The sequence below is a fragment of the Garra rufa genome, chromosome 5 (assembly GCF_049309525.1).
Source record: "Garra rufa chromosome 5, GarRuf1.0, whole genome shotgun sequence".
NCBI classification, from domain to species: Eukaryota; Metazoa; Chordata; class Actinopteri; order Cypriniformes; family Cyprinidae; genus Garra; species Garra rufa.
The window spans coordinates 30,562,702-30,583,386 of record NC_133365.1 but is presented as its reverse complement, the minus strand read 5'-3'; the positions used below and the strand labels follow the sequence as shown (position 1 = coordinate 30,583,386).

At 37.9% G+C, this 20,685-nt stretch overlaps 1 protein-coding gene across 1 annotated transcript in view; it reads left to right on the top strand.

Annotated features, from left to right (window-relative positions):
* Nucleotides 1–72: 72 nt before the first annotated feature.
* lamc3 (laminin, gamma 3) overlaps nt 73–20,685 on the top strand; it is a 138,403-nt gene continuing 117,790 nt past the window's right edge. Inside the window, exons 1-2 of the mRNA XM_073839705.1 lie at nt 73–812; nt 15,338–15,642. Coding sequence (XP_073695806.1) covers nt 443–812; nt 15,338–15,642 — 675 coding nt within the window. The 5' untranslated portion in view covers nt 73–442. The remainder of the gene's footprint in view (nt 813–15,337; nt 15,643–20,685) is intronic.

The following is a 20,685-nucleotide window of genomic DNA, read 5'->3' as shown; positions in this document are numbered from 1 at the left end:
CTCCTCCCTCTACTCTGTCTGTCTGCGAATCTCTATGAAGAGAGTTTATGTCCCAGACGTCTTAGAGGGGAAACACATGCTGATAGAAAGAAAAAAAAAAAGCACTGAGGACAAAGACTGAGGATGGAGGAATATTCCAGTTTCTTTACTTTCTCCTTAACTGAATGTATGTGTGCATGAAACTCTTATATACTAAATTAAACTTTCTTGCTGCATGCAAACTCAGAGAATTGTTTCTGCATTACACAAAATGTGTGTATCTGCATGTGTGTTTGCCATATCACATACTTTATTATGCTTGCCTTTGAACACTGAACTACTGAACTTCCCTTGAAGTTTTTTCCCTGTAGCATGTGGCTCTGATTTGGATTATTTGCTAGACTTGTTTTCGTTCGCTCGGCTCTTTTGAAGTTGTTTCTGTTTCAGGCCATTGCACGGAAGAATGGATTCCTCTGCACTTCACTCTCTTTTATTTTTGCTTTTTACCTTCTTCTCCCATGTTCTTGCTGGAATGGACTCCTGTTACGATGATGAGGGCGTCCCGAGCCGCTGTTTGCCTAAATTTGAAAATGCGGCTTTCGATCGTACAGTGATAGTTTCAAATGTGTGCGGTATCCCACCTGAGGACTATTGCATGCAGACGGGGTCCACACGGTCGTGTCACTTCTGTGATGCTTTGGACTTGGAACTGAATCGCAACGCCACTTACCTGACAGACTTCCACACGGATGAAGAGCCCACCTGGTGGCAGAGCCAGTCCATGTTCTACGGAGTTCAGTATCCTAATTCAGTCAACATCACACTGCATCTCGGTAAGACACCCAGTTTGGGCTTTATTATCAATCAACTAATGGAAAATATGCCTATTTCTGCACATTGAATGTACAAAAACCTGTATAACCAAAATCTGTACTTAATTTTGCTAAAATGTGTACTGAAATTTATACAGATAAGTGTTATCGTTAACGAAAATGTCGTAAAAAATAATTTGTAAACAATTTGAAATTGTTTTAAATCATTTAAATAAAGGTGAAATAAAATAAAATATAAATATTAAATGAAAAAATATATATAAATGCTGTACTGGCAACTAGCTGAAAAAAAAGTTTATTGTGAAGTAGTCTCAGCCGCAGACGTCACGCCCATGGAACGTTGGCTAAACGCCTGATGCATATGGTACGCTTAACTGGAAACACTTCAGGAATGTCGAAGTCGTCATCTGATTAATTGAATTTGATCGGATTTCCGGTAGGAGCGAGTGTCTCATTTATTTTCTGTCCACCGGGAAACAAAGCGCAGACTGATTTACTCTGCGTTTTGCTAAAATGTGCTTATGTTGACGACATTGTTGTTATACACATATGCGACGTTGGTGAACAAATTATTGACTTACTGCTTGTTCTCCCTCTTCTTCGTTATCTTTCAATGCTGGTTATTTAAATGAGACTTGTTGCACGCCAGTCTGTTGTTGTGGGGGCATTTCCACACAGAAACGTGACACTGAACGAAACGAACTGTGATTGGTTGTTTGACATGTCGATCATACGGTCTTATGGGCGGGCCTTTACCAATGAAAGCTGCCATGAATTCCAGACCTTCAGCCGTCAGTCTGAAGGTCTGGCTACGCGAGACTAATTGTGAAGTACTAAAATTACTAACATTTAAATTAAATTAAAATAAATAAAATCTATATACAGTTGTTGTTCATGAGTCGCTTGTTTGTCCTGAACAGTTAAACTGCCCGCTGTTCTTCAGAAAAATCCTTCAGGTCCCACAAATTATTTGGTTTTCCAGCATTTTTGTGTATTTGAACCCTTTCCAACAATGGCCGTATGATTTTGAGATCCCTCTTTTTATGCTGAGGACAACTGAGGGACTCAAATGCAACTATTACAGAAGGTTTAAATGCTCACTGATGCTCCAAAAGGAAACACAATGCATTAAGAATTTGCATTTGAAGATCAGGGTAAATTTAACTTATTTTGTCTTCTGGGAAGCATGCAACTGTCTTCTGTAGCCTCTGAAGGGCAGTACTAAATGAAAAAAGTGATATTTAGGCAAAATCTACGCATCTCCATTCTGTTCAAAAGTTTTCACCCCTCATCTCTTAATGCACTGTTCTTCCTTCTGAAGCATCAGCAGGGGCGTCGTAGTTGGGTGAAAAGGGGGACTAAATTACCAGGGCCCCAAGTGGGGGGAGGGCCCCTGAGGAGTGAAATTTTATTTTCCTTTAAATATAATTTTAAGATCACAATAAATGTTGTTAACTAATGTAAATCAGTGATGCGCGGGTCAATGTATAAACAACCCTAATCCGACCGACGTTTTCAACTAACGCAACTCGGACCGCAAAAAAAAAAAAGAAAAAAAAAAGAAAGAAAGAAACTATTGTACCCGACCCGCTTCCTGTCTAATATTTGCGACTGACACCAGCGATTATATGCGGCTATATGCGGTGGAGATGCGTTCACTGTCAAACATCATTTGGCATTAATTAGGTAATTTTGTCAAAATAAATGTTCTTGATTGCAAGAAAAATACAGATTGTTCTTGTTGAGATTTATTTTGTCTTTCCTTTATACAGATTTAAATAGTTTCGTTTTTGAAGTACTCTAAATTATGTCAGTGATTCTACGCGATTAAATATGATCAAGAATTATTTTATTTCGATCTACAGTGTAATAAGAGTTTAGAAAAAGATTAGCCAATAGCCATAAATAATATATATATATATATATATATAGACTACAAGCTTATTCCTTTTTTCTTAACTTTTAACTTCTTTTAAAAATTATCAAGAATATTAAATCAACTTAATAGGCTAGGTTAACGAATTTTCTTATACAAACATAATGAATGCAATTCAAAACGAAGTTTTTATAGATAAATTCAGGAATTATGAATATGACAAAATAATATTATTTTATATATATTAATTGTATAGCTATAATAGTTGTATCAAATGAATAAGGAAATTATAGTGTCTTGAATTTATTAAGTAATGTTTAATTTCGTTCATTTCGCTCTCTGGAAATGTAAAGAAAAAATACAGTTTTTACTTGGAATTCGTTTTTTAATCCCTGGTTTTAAACAAGCATATACATGAGATCATTTATATGTTATTGCTTGAATAAACGTTTAAAATAGTGCTAGAAATGTTATAATTAAGGAAATTAAACAGACCTAGGCATTTGAAAAGACATAGTGAAATGTGTCTAATAATTCCAAAAAGAAAGAGAAGCATTGGACATAATCAAAATATTCGAGACATTTATTAGGAATACCATTTTCTTAACAATTTAAGATGCTGCATGTGTTTATCAGTCTAATCGAAGTGTGCGTCTCTCCTGCGACTTTCCAAACAAAAATCCCACCCCCTCTCAGAAAATACATAAAACTGACATTACTATATGCGTTTAAAAGTAGCCTATTAAAATGGTACAATGGCATTGCTCAGTTCAACGTGTTGGGAAATCGGGCATTTTGTCCCGCGTCAGCATTTATTCAACAGTTAATAGCGCTCAACATTCAAAAGGTAAATATTATTCAGCCAATAAAGTGTAGGTCTACGTATTTCATAGAAATAGTCTAGTACTATACAAACTACAAATGTTTAATTGTCATCTTTATTTCAAACAACCATTATTTTGGATGACTCGTAACTGCGGGTAACTGTTTTGGATTTTGGATCAACCCGCGCATCACTGATGTAAATGCCTGGCGTCTGATTTGTTACTTAGATTTGAGTGAAGTAACATTTAGCCAATCACAGCGCGAATCTCTTGGGCGTCTGACATGAGCTTCAAATCTTGTTGCTCTTGTAAACAGAATGTATTATACTGTATGAACATCACCTTTGGGTCACATGACCATACTGTCCCCCCCACGCGATCGATGTACTACGTCCCCCCCCACCGGGACGTAGTACATCGATCGCGAAACCTCCCCCGCCCCCCCCCCCCCTTTTTTTAGGGGGGGGGGGCCCTTAGCCGAGTCAGTGCACAGGGCCCAGAATTCCCAGCGACGCCCCTGAGCATCAGTGAGTGTTTGAACCTTCTATAATAGTTGCAATAGTTTGAACCTTCTGTAATAGAGTCCCTCAGTTGTCCTCAGTGTGAAAAGATGGATCTCAAAATCATACAGTCACTGTTGAAAAGGGTTCAAATACACAGAAAGGCTGGAAAACCAAAGAATTTGTGGGACCTGAAGGATTTTTCTGAAGAACAGCAGGCAGTTAACTGTTCAGGACAAACAAAGGACTCATGAACAACTATCACTAACAGCTGTGATAATTCAGGTAACAACGCAGTATTAAGAATCAAGGGGATGTAAACTTTTGAACAGGGTCATTTTTATAAATTCAGCTATTATTTTCTCTTGTGGACTATATGTAAACATCTTTTATGTGAAATATATTTTTCAGGTCAGTACTAAATAAACAATAACATGCATTTTGTATGATCCCTCTTATTTTGGTAAAATAATTAACATTTTGCAGATTCTGAAAGGGGGATGTAAACTTTTGACCTCAACTGTAAAAATGTTTAACAAAACAACAACTAAAATGGTGAGATCACAAAAAATGATTTAAAAAAAGAAAACTGAAGGTATAGAAATAAAAGTAAATTTAAAATGTTAAATACTACTAGTTGATAAATAACACTAAAATAGCACTGGTACAGAAAACACAAAATTGTTAGTTGGGGAAACAATACATATTTAAATATAACAATACTACTTATATTATGAGACAATATCTAGACTATCTAGATAGATTATTAGCATTAAACACCTTAAAAAGTACCAAATTACCTCTGGGGGCAGCCGTGGCCTAATGGTTAGAGATTCGGACTTGTAGCCCAAAGGTTGCAGGTTCGAGTCTCAGGTCCGGCAGGGATTGTAGGTGGGGGGAGTGAATGTACAGCACTCTCTCCACCCTCAATACCACGACTGAGGTGAGTCCCTTGAGCAAGGCACCGATCCCCCAACTGCTCCCCGGGCGCCGCAGCAATGGCTGCCCACTGCTCCGGGTGTGTGTTCACGGTGTGTGTGTGTTCACTACTGTGTGTGTGCACTTGGATGGGTTAAATGCAGAGCACAAATTCCTTGTATGGGTCACCATACTTGGCCTCACTCACCCCCTTTCCTTTCCTTTCCTTTCCTTATTGCAGCTTGTCTGCAGTGGTAAACATGTATCTGAATATTGTGAGCTGTCCAAATGCATCCTATTCTTTATCTTACTAAACCTCCATTTAGGTCTACTTGTTTTTACTATATTAAACATTCAACCCGGCATTATACTGTGTAAACTGTATACTTACTGAGCAGCATCTAAGAAGCAAGAGCCTTGCTAGTCACAATGAGTTTCCCAGCTGTGATTTTGATGCTGGCTGTAAATGTGAACACCTCAGAAATCTAATGTCATTTTGGTGGCCTATAAGATGAGATGACTCTGATATCTCAGCTGGTTTCTGGTTTTATTACATTATTGCCCTGCAGACTTTACGCTACAGTGTTTTCAATCACAAGCAGTCCCATATGTCTCTAAGAATGTAACTATTTTGAAACTTATTTGTATTCTGTAAGGTGAAGTTTTGCTCTTGTTTTTCTTCTTTAACTCTCAGAGACCCAGCACAACTGAATTGCAGTGTTTGTAGAAAGCAATTAAAAAATACTTAACTTTCACTGAATATGTACTTAAACAACGGTTATGTTTATTAGTATATTAATTGACACAGCTTTCTAAAGTCACACAAAAGCCAAAACACTATTGTAACAAATAATCTATTTATTAAGGAAATATAACTTAAGTATACTTTTTATACTATCCACTGCCGTTCAAAGTTTGGGATCAGTAATATCTATGTCTCTTATGCTCATTAAAGTTTGTTTTAGTATGGTTTCTGAAAAATTCAAGGTGAGACAAAGTGTGGTGTGTATCGACAAGGGGAGGTGCCAATAAAAGGTCCGTTCACCATACTAATCAAGCAGTTCAACTGTTTATTGATGTAAAACACAGCTGATCAAATTATGATAATAATAGTCAATAATGATATCAATAATAATCAACAAGTAAAAGCATAAAAGAATAGACAAAGCTGAATAGTTATATGCTAAACCCCAAGCAGAAGAATAAAGACCATATTTACAACTCAGAGACGTGCCATCATCTTCCCTCTCAAAGACTGGGGAGCCCGTTGCAGTCACAGTAGAAGACCAACACGTATGTCCGAGAAATGCCGGGCGATGCGCGCTTGTCCCACGGCTGAGCTTCCACTGTGCCAACAAAAAGTCCCATCTTTTATACTTTAAATTTGGGTGCAGTTAAGACAACCTCCAAGTGAGAGAGAGAGCCAAGTTGATCAGGCTCGACCATCTCCCCACCTGGGTGCACGTCATTTTGATTTCAAGAAATTATGGCGCGTCTCTCAGTATCTCAAGCGTCTGTTACCATGGCCTCGTGCTCATAGAACGTCACAATAAACGGTTTGTTCTAGACTAGTATAAACTTGTCTGAAGACCAAGGCCAATGCTTTCCCAGGAGACCAGGTGTTTTTGGGAGGATAGTGGCGCCGAGTTATACCAATTGGTTACCATGACCTCCAAACTCACAACTCACACTCCCCCTATTCTCCATCTCCGTTGAGCGCACAGAAGCAAAAAACAAAAATGACCCATCGTACAGAGGCACCGGAAGGCCCATCTATTACATTCGGCCCCTCGCTCAACGGAGAATCAAACTCGAATACATTTCATACACATTCTTCTAACAGAAAATATAAATTAAGAATATAGAAAAGGAATATAAAACAACACAATTGTATGGTTGCTCTCTCGAAGCAAAACACACACAGTTTGTATTTGAGGATCCTCAGATCCTCCACTCCCCCCTCTTAATCATATATGACAAAACTAAATGATTATTGCAAGCAAACCTTCATATTCTTTATCAAAACATCTTCAAAAAGTTTGGATGGCCAGTCCATACTTTTCCCTTCTACATGTTCAAAAGAACAGGTCATTTCTGTCATCCCGCGTACAAGCATCGGTTGGGGGAGTGTGTCTAACATTAGGTGATGGCCTGAATGTGAATGGCCTTGTGACAGGCAAACGTCTGATAAGACAAATCAACACTCTTATGGCACTATACAAGAGTAAGATGATAAACACTCCTGAAACGGGGACTAAAGCCTTTAAAATAATTGAAAAGTGGCCCCAATATTGATCCAAATTATGTGCCCTTAATGAAGTTTAGCTTGTTGTCTTAGCATCTCAGCATCAGGGTTTTAATGCCCTAGTAATTATTCGAATTGTCTGGCAAGTTTATCAATTTAAAAGTAGAACTGTCAGTTGGAGTGCACCATTTAAAATCAAACCAGATACAGGTAATATCTTTGTATACAAATGTCATGATGTGCTGAACCAATGAAAAAAATTTCCTTAAGGTCTTTAAGATTTAACCAAAATCACATCACTATGACTTTTTAATCATGACAAATCATTAAATCACATCACGTCAAGTTTGACCATTTTCTTGCAGCATGATGACAATAAACCACCCATGAATTGGTCTGACTGACTCACATGACAAATACATAACTTAAAACACAACCTCAGCAATATAAAATGACTGATATCTCTTTCGTAACCCAGAATGTATCTATCCATGAAATGTCTCAGTGGTCAGTTCTCGCTTCGTTGTCTCAGTAGTCTGCTCTTGAAATGTCTCTGTAGCTTGTTCTGTTCTTCCCAAAGAACCATCTTGAGTTTGAAAATTGTGAAGTTCCGTCTCTCTCTCTGAAGTTCCCTGAAGTTCCTGTTATTCTGTCAGCCATTGTTTGTCGACACAAACCGTCCCCTTATGGTAAGGCTCAAACCTCTCAGCAAATTTCTCGAAGGTCGCCCACAGACTTGATCTGCGAAAACACAAAAACAAGAGAACGGAAAACAGAGACTGTTCTTTTGAAAACCAAAATTGTTCAAACTTTGTTGGAATTATTTTGACTCCATTATAACCTCAATAGATAAACGAAAAACATAGAGACCATCTGGCAACTAGACTGTAGTCCGGTGAAAGCTAATCATCGTAGCCCCCCACCCGCCATATCTTCATCATGAGGTTGGCCCCCAAGTCACTAAAAGACAAGGTTCTTCTCATGACTCCTTTCTACAGCATTTGCCAGGTCTCATTTAAAATTAATGAGCAAATTCACAATGTCTAATATGTATCCATTTTGCTTGGGGTTGCTAATGATAAACTCTTATTTTTGGCACAATTTTATGTCCGCCCCCTCTGGAGGTGTTTTTTTTTTTTTTACACATCTTAAAGCCTGATTTAAAAACCAATCGATGTATCAGAAGAAAATTTGAATTAAGTGCACACTTGCCATACTGTAGCAAGATCTCTCTTAGCAACTTTTGACCTCCAGCCAAAACTGAGCCGATAATTCATTTCATGCACAGACAGAAAAGCACGTCTAACCATGTTAGCCCTGACATACCACATTTACCAGTATAATCTCAGAGTGTGATTAACTTTTTTCAAATGACGAATGTCATTGTTGGTACTATAAAAATCCAATGAAGTCCACAGACTTCCTGACATACCTGACCATTAAAGTGTTTTCCCTTTAGTCAGAATCAGTATTGCCTGATGTTCCCCTCTGGGAATGATATCTCAAACCAATATTTAACTATTAAGACAGCAGTGGCTATTAATAGTGAAAATTTTGCCAACTATAACCAAAACATCTTAATAACCCTGGTATTTTATAAAGAGTTATTAAATCATAAATTCACAAAACAGCCCTGGTGGTGCAGGTCTTCCCAATTAAATAGAATAGGATTGCCAAATTGTGTTTTTGACATTACGCATCCGTTAACTACTTCCGCATATTTCCTAAAAATCCCCTCGCCCATATTGTTTAAACATGAACAAATTAAAAATGCCTAAGTGACGGACACACACTGTGAATCTGTGTGAACAGAAAAGGAAGCAAGATTTGGAGCCTATTATCCATCTGATGATTTAGAATCAATCAAATTCACAGATTTGCATCTTGGCTTTATCTGTGAGCTGTGAGTGCGGTGTTTCAGTGCGCAGAGGACATGCCTGAGCAGTGAAGATTTCTGCCGTTCGTGCGGCGGCAACCGCGGCTGCCTGGTCAGCAAGGGTTCATCCATCTCACCTCTTAGTGAGGAAACCACTCTGCTGCCAATCTGCTCCAAAGTCCTGCACAACACCACCAAAGGCATAACGGAGTCCGTGTAGATTTCAGCATTTCAGCTGTTTTGCCATTTGCCAACTCACATTTTCAAGCAACCAAATTAATTGACACTAAGACTTTTAGTCTGTTGTTTCCGCTCAACCTGCCTTGCATTCCCCATTGTTCACAAAAGATGAACAGCACAGAAAAATCAAATTAGAATTTAGAGGTTCAAATTGTCTAGCTAAATCATCTAAATGTGTTCTACCCTTAATTTCTCCATGAGCTCTGCACCATCTTGACCATCTGGCTTAATCATGAGACTGCCTCATTCAAAATATGCCATTGTCCTTCCTTAGAAGGCCAACTTCCCTCATCTCATCATCAGAATCCCAAATATTCCCATCCCAAATGAATGGGTCCCATCCTCCTGCATTTGCTGTAGTTACAAACGCTCGTATCTTACGTACATTTGGTCTACGTTTCTTTTTAGCATTAACTTTGGCTACCTGTAAAGCAGCTTTTTCTGCCACACCAGTCATTTGACCAAGATGCTGGTGCAAAATTTCTGCTTGACCTTGCGCTAATGAGGCGCGCCCTAAGGCATCAGACATTTCTTTCATCAAATTTTCAATCTCTTTAGCTTTCTGATCTGCCCGCTCATGCTGCTTTCTGTAAGCAGTTAACACGATCCACAAGCGGCTCTGCAAGCCCTTCAAGGGATCCTTTTCTGAGACACCAACCTTTTTCAAGCATGTTTCAACTTGATGCGGGTCGGCATCCCTCAGCGCAGCAGACCAACACTGAGGTAACCCTCCGCCCTTTCTGAGTTCTCTGGCCACTGACTCATACAAAGTGTCATCCCACTCGGGAAGCACATCAGGCTCGGGCTCCTTCACTTTCTTGCAAAACATTCTATCAAAATACCCTCAATCCAAACACCCTTGAAACCTTCTCTTGTCTAACACCAAAATCACTTTAAACGTCTCACAAAATTATTTGTATCCTGCCGACAACGCCAATAATGTTTTAGTATGGTTTCTGAAAAATTCAAGGTGAGACAAAGTGTGGTGTGTATCGACAAGGGGAGGTGCCAATAAAAGGTCCGTTCACCATACTAATCAAGCAGTTCAACTGTTTATTGATGTAAAACACAGCTGATCAAATTATGATAATAATAGTCAATAATGATATCAATAATAATCAACAAGTAAAAGCATAAAAGAATAGACAAAGCTGAATAGTTATATGCTAAACCCCAAGCAGAAGAATAAAGACCATATTTACAACTCAGAGACGTGCCATCATCTTCCCTCTCAAAGACTGGGGAGCCCGTTGCAGTCACAGTAGAAGACCAACACGTATGTCCGAGAAATGCCGGGCGATGCGCGCTTGTCCCACGGCTGAGCTTCCACTGTGCCAACAAAAAGTCCCATCTTTTATACTTTAAATTTGGGTGCAGTTAAGACAACCTCCAAGTGAGAGAGAGAGCCAAGTTGATCAGGCTCGACCATCTCCCCACCTGGGTGCACGTCATTTTGATTTCAAGAAATTATGGCGCGTCTCTCAGTATCTCAAGCGTCTGTTACCATGGCCTCGTGCTCATAGAACGTCACAATAAACGGTTTGTTCTAGACTAGTATAAACTTGTCTGAAGACCAAGGCCAATGCTTTCCCAGGAGACCAGGTGTTTTTGGGAGGATAGTGGCGCCGAGTTATACCAATTGGTTACCATGACCTCCAAACTCACAACTCACACTCCCCCTATTCTCCATCTCCGTTGAGCGCACAGAAGCAAAAAACAAAAATGACCCATCGTACAGAGGCACCGGAAGGCCCATCTATTACAAAGTTGTATTTACTTTTATTAAAAATACAGAAAAAAGGAATATTATGAAATATTATTGCAATTTAAAATACATTTTTCTACTTTAAAATATAATTTATTTATGTGATGCAAAGATGAATTTTCATCAGCCATTACTCCAGACTTCAGTGTCACATGATCCTTCAGAAATCATTCTAATATGCTGATTTATTATCAATTTGGCAAACAGTTAATATTTTTTGGGGAACATATGATACTTTTTTTCATGATTCTTTGATGAATAAAATGTTTACTACAGTATTTAAATGGTCAAATAATGAATTTCCTAACAAAAAAGTGTTGAAATCTTACAAACCTATATGCACAGCATTGCTTTTTTTTTTTTCAATTTTTTATATATTATACCCTGATGTGAATTTTTCCTAAAATTATCTTTTTTTTATAACAAATAGCTTTCTGAAGACATGTTTAAGGGTAAAGCGAAAGTCATGGGTTCAATTCCCACGGAATGCACAAACTGATCAAATGTATATCCCAAATGCAGTGTTAACAGCTTTAAAAACAAGTGTCTGCAAATGTGTAACTGCAATAACAAGTTATAAAATCAGTTTGAAAAACACACAACACACAAAATGTGGATGGTCTCTTTACATGTTACAGGCTACAGATGGTTTCTTCCTGTCTCAGTGGGTGGTTCTAAGCTGCAGTATAAAGCAGACCTGGTTTTAGTCAAAACTTTGAAGGTTATTGAGCATGTCTTTGCATCTTTTTCTTATCATTCTCAAGAACTGTCAATACCAACTGTTTATTCATAACGCAAACAAACATCTGTCATTCGGATTCTCTTCTCATAAAACTAGCTGAAATCAGATGTGCTTCTGCACATCAAAAGTTCAGATGTGATTTGGTGATTCTCTTGGAAGCACATTTTGTGAAAGAGAGAATACAAAATGGGAGATGAAAGGGCACAAAAATTATGTTTAAACAGGCTAATCAGGCATAAAAGTGTATGTTCTTGTGTTTGCTCTGGTTCAAAAATGCCTTGCAGTTGGGTGTCTATGAAAGGCCTTCTCACATTTCCAAACCAAACAGTTACATCCTAGGGAGGCCGGCACAGACAGACAGACACACACACAGTGGAGTGAGCTATGGGGGTGGTACAAAAAACACTGCAAAGAATAAGACAAACATAAAAAGCAGCAGAGGTCCAGTGGCAGGTCAGGTCTTTCCCATACACACACATAAACATACACAAACACACACTTGTAGACTTCTAAGGAATGTTTCCACATCTGGTTTCCATTGTGGTTTTCATTCAAAGATGTTCAAAGGTCCGATATGAGATACAGATGTTTGCTGCAAAATGCTTCAACTGAACATTAAAGATTGTTGTGTGCAAATCAGTGTTTTGACCACATTCACTTACAAATTTCACATATGTAGATGTTGCAAGTGTACAGTTAATAACTGAACCATTTCCAGTTAGTCTGCGAACTCTTTTTTTTATGTAGTGCTTTGAAAATTGCGAAACTTAACAGGATTTTGTTTTACATTCATTAATAGTGTTTACCATTTTTTCCCTCAAAACCTGAATAGTTATGCATTTTTACAGTTTTACCATACACAGAGATGATTACTTTATAGTTTATTTATAAATATTGAGTCTGGTCAGGTTCAGTCGAGTTCAGAAGCAAACACACGCACACATATATGCAGATAAGTTTAGTCTACTCATTCTTTCTATGATAACAGCTGTAGCACTATATCCACACTCACAACCACAATGGAGTGAGAGAGCGTGTCTATGTAGTAAAGGACAGAAATTATGATTTATAAAAGAGAGATATTCTTTTTTTTTTTTTTTTTTGCATGTTTGTCACACTTTAATGTTTCAGATCATCAAAATTAAATATTAATCAAAGATAACACAAGTAAACACAACATGAGATGCTGTGGCATGACCTTAAAAAACAGTTCATGCTCGAAAACCATCCAATGTGGCTGAATTACAACAATTTTGCCAAGATGAGTGGGCCAAAATTACTGTACAGCGCTGTAAGAGACTCATTATACAAGTTATCGCAAATGCTTGATTGCAGTTTTCTTCTTTTTTTTTTGTGGTAGGGACTCTTTCTGCAGATTACATCATTATGCCAATAGATGGAGACAAGTGACTTGTGTCTTTATGAGTGAGACAGTGAGTCATTGATTCATTCACTGAGCAGATTAATTCAAAAGTTGGATTATTTCATTAACAAAATATGTATCATTAATAATAATTATATCAATTAATAATATCATTTATTTTATCATTTTGAAAATGCCTATTTTGAGTGAAACCAGAAACACTGTTTTCATGCACGGCTCTTTAAATGCAAATGAGCTGGTGCTCCCCGCCCCCTTTTCCAGAATAGAGCTGTGCTTTTACAGCTTGTACCTTGAATACTCTGTTAAAAAAAAACCCATCTGTTTAGTTTTTATTATCATATCTATTGCCCTGAAATCACGTGTTTTGAAGCCTTATTAGTTTAAACTTCTGATATACAGTTTTCTGAGCGCACATATCCAAAGCATGCACACAGAAAGCTTCTGGTTCATTAACTGCTGTAGGGAAATAAGGAAAAGAATAACAACGGTAAATGGTAAAACTGTTTGCACTACAAACCTGTTTGTGTTGATTATTAAGATAATACATTAACATAATATGGTAAGACACCAATTTTCTATATCAAGCAGCAAAACAAGCTGTTTTGTACAGCTAAAATTAGCTGGACACAGATGAGACCGGTAGCCTGACCCATAAATATACAAATGACCGCGCCTGCTCTTACGGGAAAAATAAGGTGGATTGTTTTTCTGAATTAGTCATACTGAATGATTCAGTTTGACTCACTTATAAAGACAGTTGCTCAACCAATTCATTCAAAAGCACTAATTCGAAAGCCATTACTGTGTTTGCAAATATTTTGGCTGGCAGAGAAAAGCTAGACAAAGTAACTGCTAATATTGTGTTTAACTTTTTGTTTATTCAATTGTGTACAGACAATATCACACTGGCAATTGCACTGTTTGGCTGTATATCAGCACGGTTGTGTTATTTTTGCTTATTTAGACCTCATGCAGTCAGTTGCCAGCTGTAGGCTTTATTAGTTTGATGACGACCCAGTGATCTTTTGGCAGGAACGCTGGTGACAAGCATATTAGTTTTACAGGAAAGGTAGCAAATTGCAAAATACGGCATAACAACAGTAGACTTTCTGTTGAGTAAATATAAATGGATTTAAACAAAGTAACTGTGTGGTATTTGTCACAGTTATATCGCTTCCACTGCACTGGCTGCAGGAACAGTCCCACTGGAGCAACCCAGGGTTAAAGACTTCTCAGGAAGTCTCCAGTTCATTTGGACAATTATATTCGAGCAGCAATTAAACTGACAAAGTACCACCAAGTATGCCATTTTCTCAAGGCACACGCTCCGCATATTCTCGTCAGGCACACAAGAAAGCTACTTTCCACTCTAAATTGGATAAAGTGTCCTCATCCGCTTTTACCATTTTCATCCTTAATTTTCTTTTGGGTTGATCTTTCACCTGCTCACTTAACTGACATAATAAAAACAAAGGGACTTGTCCATGACTTTAATTATCAGGCTACACTTTTAAAAATAAAGGAGGTTTTTGCAGTGATGCCATAGAAGAACCATTTTAGGTTCCTCAAGGAACCTTTCAGTCAACAGTTCTTAAAGAGCTACTTCACCCAAAAATGAAAATTAGCCCATGATTTACTCACCTTCAAGGCATCCCAGGTGTATATGACTTTCTTTATTCAGACGAATCCAATCGGCGTGATATTAAAAATTGTCTTGGCTCCTCCAAGCTTTACAATGGCAGTTTCTGTTTCTGAAGTTGTTTATTATTATTATTATTATGGATGGATGTGCTTTATTAGACTTATTTTGGACTGTTAAACAGAAACACCTGCCCACTGCCATTATAAAACTTGATAAGAGCCAGGATAATTTTTTAAAATACCTCCAATTGGATAAATCTGAAAGAAGAAAGTCATATACACCTCGGATGCCTTGAGGGTGAGTAAATCATGGGCTAATTTTGATTTCTGAGTGAACCCTTTAAAAGAGCCATTTTTTTTTTCAGAACATTTTAGAATATAAAGAAAATTTCCACTATAAAGGACCTTTTGTGGAATTAAAAGGTTCCATAGATGTTTAAGTTTCTTTTTGGAACCGTCAATGCCAAAGAGTGTAATAATTGTAATGACATTACGCTCTTGTTGTTTTTCTAAGGCAAGTCCTTTGAGATCACATATGTCCGTTTGAAGTTCTACACCAGCCGACCGGAGAGCTTCGCCATCTACAAGCGTACTGAAGAGAATGGACAATGGCAGCCGTACCAATATTACAGCGCTTCCTGTCGGAAGATGTACGGGAGGGACAATAAGGGCTTCATACGTCCAGGCGAGAATGAAAGGACAGCACTCTGCACGGATGAATTTAGTGACATCTCACCACTAACTGGTGGAAATGTGGCCTTTTCCACACTGGAGGGACGACCCAGTGCCTACAACTTCGACCAGAGTTCTGTGTTACAGGTAAATCATGCTATTTTATGAGAGTTTGTCTGTCTTGTAATGCAAAACTATGGTTTTTATTTAACCTATCTGGATGCATCTTTTAGCAAGCCAGATATAAACATGAACCATTTCTAATGTAAACCCGAGGCATTTACAGTGTGTATGCGTGCAAAATATTTATCTCCATGGCTTGTTGACAGTAACTCGCTGTTTTAGTTAGCGGCTCCTCTCCTTGGCCTTTAGATATGTAGATGGGTGTGCTTTGTTGTTCTAGAGGAAAGCTTTAAGGGAAATACCTCAGTGTCGAGCTTCTCAAACTTCTCAAACTTTCACAGCAGAATCTCACAGGCTAAACATGAGTGTGCACAGCATGCCGTGCTACTAAATACAGCCTGCAACCTTTTCCAAAGATTTCTAGGGAGTTTCTTTTACACAGTGATGCAGTCACAGCCATCAGATGAAGTTCAGAAAATCACAGATGACAGGCAACTGCCAGAGCTAACCCAACTCTTTGATATAGTGTATATGATACACATATATATGGGTGTTTCTGCAACTATGAGCATTTTGGTCCACAGAAAAATAAACAGTTTCACGCACTCACTAGTTTATTTATCTAGCAATTTTCCAATGGTGTATACATGTCACAAGGAGAGTCAGAGACGTGCGGATCCATTTGCAGCATTTATTAGAATCGTCAACAGGCCAGAATAATCACCAGAAAACAGGAACAACGTAGGTAATCCGGGAAACAGTTCGATAGACAGGGAATGGTCGCAATGGCAGGAAGCAGGAATCGTCAACGGGGTACACAGTCCAGAGTCATACACAGATAATCCAACACAGAGAAAAACGCTTAGAATTACGACCATATGGAACGATAAGACTTCGCAAGGTGGCTGTGTGTGTGATTGGCTTAAATGCAGACAGTGTGATGAGGTGCAGCTGTGACCAGTAATCAGTAAAGTGAGAGCAGGTGAATGCAGTGATTAGAGCAGTGGCTTGTGGGAAATGAAGTCCATGATGTGTGGTGCAAGAGTTCATAATGACAGGATAGACCAGATACGTGACAATACACATATTTGACAGAAAAGTCACTTTCAAAATATCTGAGGTGATGTATTGTGGTTACTAGCTTTTTGTAATGGAAACCGCATTTTAATATTTTTATAATGAAATTACCAACTTTTTTGTAATCTATTGAATCTTTTTAATTTATATCTCCTTACTAAAAAAAAAAAAAAAAAGAAGAAGAAATGTGACCCTGGACAACAAAACCAGTCATAAGTAGCATGGGTATGTTGTATGGGTCAAAATTAACAATTTTTCTTTTATGCCAAATTTATGTCATTAAGATATTAAGTAAAGATCATGTTCCATGAAGATATTTTGTTAATTTTCTACCGCAGATATATAAAAACTTAACACACATTGTTAAAAAATTCAATTGGACAACTTTAAAGGCGATTTTCTCAATATTTCGATTTTTTCCAACCCCAGATTCCAGATTTTCAAATAGTTGTATCTCGGCCAAATATTGTCCTATCACAAATAAATCTAAATTTAAAAAAAAAATTACCCTTATGACCGGTTTTGTGGTCCAGGGTCACAAATAAATTAAGATAATGTTTTCACATTTTGCATATTTTGATGAAATTGTGATTGGAAATGTAACACAATAATTTATTACTATTATTATTATTATTACTATTATACAGAAATTGTGTAAATCAGTTATACACAATATCAAAATGGTTTGTTTTTTCACTATTTCTTTATTTCTTAATTAATCATTTATTATTTAAAGCTTGTTTAAATCAATAAGATGTACATAAAAGCCATTTGGAAATCATTTAAAAATGTTATTATGTTGAAGACATGCTAAAATGTTTACGAGACAGTTTTAATGTGACCTTCAAACTAAAAAAAAAAAAAATCTATTTTGACTGGAACATTAAATTGTCCAAAGTTGAAGAATGCTCATATATTGAAATAGGTACAGCCTAAATCAAACCAGATTTGACAGGATATTAGATCATCAGTACCTGCAAGAAGAGCACTCAGAATGAGAGCTCACCGCCTCCACATCTATTTTTGTAAGAAGAAAATGGATAGAAGGAAAAGAAAGTGTTCTCGCTATAACAGAAGGGTCATACCGATTAAAACTGATGTGCATATGCACCATAAGGTGTTTAAATGCAGCTTTCTAAAAAAAAAAAAGTAATGTAAATAATTAAATTGCACAAAAGATGTTACAAGTGAGCAGGAAAGAAACCAGGATTTTAGCCTGTGGTTTTTGACTGTAATGTATGTGTTTTGGTACAACACCGCAAAGTTAAAATCGCTTGTTTCTTATTTGTCTCGTAATGGTCACATATTAGTAGGTCACAAATGTTTGAGACCCCAATTATACCTGTATCAAGAGCTGATCTTATAACAAAAAACGGATGTTATTGAGGTGAACCGGGACCTCAATGTTTAGCAGTTTGACAGGCATAAAGATGTTTGGACCTACTGAGGTTTGTTGTGGACTTGTGACCAGGCCCATTTTAGGTAAAAGCTTTTTCACTTTCAATCTTTTCATCATCCTCTTTTCTCTCACTGTTTCAAAGAAAAACAGCCAGCCCATCTATTTACAAAAATAAAAACCACTAGAGGAGGACAAGAGAGGGAGCAACAGAAAAGAAGAGATGTCATTTTATTTAAGAGCAGAGATAACAGTTTGGCTTCCTGTGATTGAGGCTTGTAGCCTGATGTGTGAAATAGAATCTCCCTATCACACAGATGGAAGATGAATTGGGTTTTGAAAATGAGTGTGTAAGGAGACTCCAGTGGCCCCACAAAAAAAAGAGAAAGAACTGGAAGAGAGTTCTTGACTTGATGCAGTCCAGCTGCTGGACTGAGAGGTAAATAGTAATCACCATATGTGTATACAAATACACGCAGTGTCCAGTGTGTCTTCCACTATGGTCCTGGATCCTTGAGCTAAGCTTTTGTGTTTTTGCATTTAGCTGATACTTTTATCTATCCATTGGTTATCCAGGTCAATTCATCAAAGAGCCAGCAATATTCACAATATACAATAGCAGGTTTATTAAACTAATTAGATTATGATACAAGCTATAGAAGAGAAGAAATGCAAAGCCAGTGGGCCAGTGGAGTGAGATCAGGAGATCTGACGAAGCTCATTCAGTGAAGCTTGTTTTGGTCTCACCTGTTTATAATGGCTATTATAGCTCAGAATCTATTTCTCACACATGCATCGGTATTGCTCCTCATAATGGGCTCTCTGCAAGTAGAAATGGATTGTCTGCAGACAGAAGAACTAAGATTCTCCAATTACCCAAATGTCACCCTGTTGCTAGCTTAGTTATTTATATTAATTTACCTCTGATTTCCTGTGATTGACGTGAGAGAATGTAGTAAACATGGAAATAAATGAGATGAGAGCAGAAACTAATCACTTATGAGAATGTTAAACTTCTGGTTTCATTATAGTAGGACATGTACTGTAGTATGTACACAAGAAATTGTTTTACCAAATTCCATTCAGCACCAGTCAAAAGTTTTTGAACAGTAAGATTTTTATGTATTTTAAAGAAGTCTCCTTTGCTCACCAAGCCTGCATTTATTTGATCCAAAGTACAACAAAAACTACTAGTACCATTTCAAATAACTGTTTTCTATTTGAATATTTTAAAATGTCATTTATTCCTGTGATCAAGCTGAATTTTCAGCATCATTACTTCAGAGTTTATAAATCATTCTAAAATGCTGATTTCCTGTTCAAGAAACACTATTATTATCAATATTTAAAACAGTTGAGAACATTTTTTTCAGGATTCTTTGATAAATAGAAAGACCCAAAGATCAGCATTTTTCTGAAATAAAAAGCTTTTGTAACATTATACACTATACCTATATATATATATATATATATATATATATATATATATATATATATATATATATATATATAAATTAATATTTTAATTTAGCAAGGATGCTTTAAATCGATCAAAAGTAATGATAAATACACTTACAATGTTACAAAACATTACTATTTCAGATAAATGCTGTTCTTCTGAACTTTTTATTCATCAAAGAAAACTGAAAAAAAGATGCAGCTTGGTGAAATGGCCGCACAGGGCAATGCTGCTCAAGGACAGAGGGAGCCCCATAGCCATCTCCTGAGGAACTGGCTGATAGACATTTCTAGGGCCTCGACTGTTGATGTTGGTACCTCGTAGACTGACAGAGTAATCTTGGCAAGACTCCGTGCTGGTAGATCCAGGCTTTAAACTTTCCGGGAAGGCCAGATCTGTCAATCGCTGTGAGCCAAATAGTCAGGTCGCGCTCAGTTTGTTTTATGGCAGCTGAGTCCTTCAGGGAGCTATCAAAGATCCCTGGAATTGGATCACTGGTTCAGGCGGTGCCACCAAACCCCCGCACGGTCCAAGGTCATGGTCCCTCAAAGTGTCACTGTAAGTGGCGTGGAGATGATTGTCGATCTCCTCTACCGGGCAAGCGAGGTGGCCACTTCGCTTCAGGCCCAGTAGTTTCTTGGTAAAGCCGAAGGGATTGCCGATGAAAGCGCTGCGCTTCCTAGCGCTTTCCTTGCCCCTCCTTCGGTGCCATTCCGCTGTCCTCAGTGAAATGAGTCTCTTCCTTATGATGTTTGTGAGTTCTGACAGGGCAGTTCTTTCTTCTTCCTTGGCCATCTTAAACTGGCTTCTCAATGTTTTTTGTTCTTGTCTCAGCTGACTGATCTTGGCTTCTCGCCGATTGAGCTTCGCTGGATTGCTATCTCCTCGTCTTTCCTCGACACCAAACTGCTCTGCTCCCATGTTGAGTATGATGGTACACATTGTCTGGAGCTTCTGGTCGACACTGCCCTTTGAGATGGATTCCAGGCACTTGTCTACATCCTCGTCCAGCTTGAGCCACTCCTTATTATTCGCGGCAGGCCACTTCACCCTGCGGTGTTCCGATTTCCTGCTTGGTTGGGGGGATTTGTGTGGCTTGGAGGTTCCGGGTACTGTGGGGAGATTCCGGACCTGG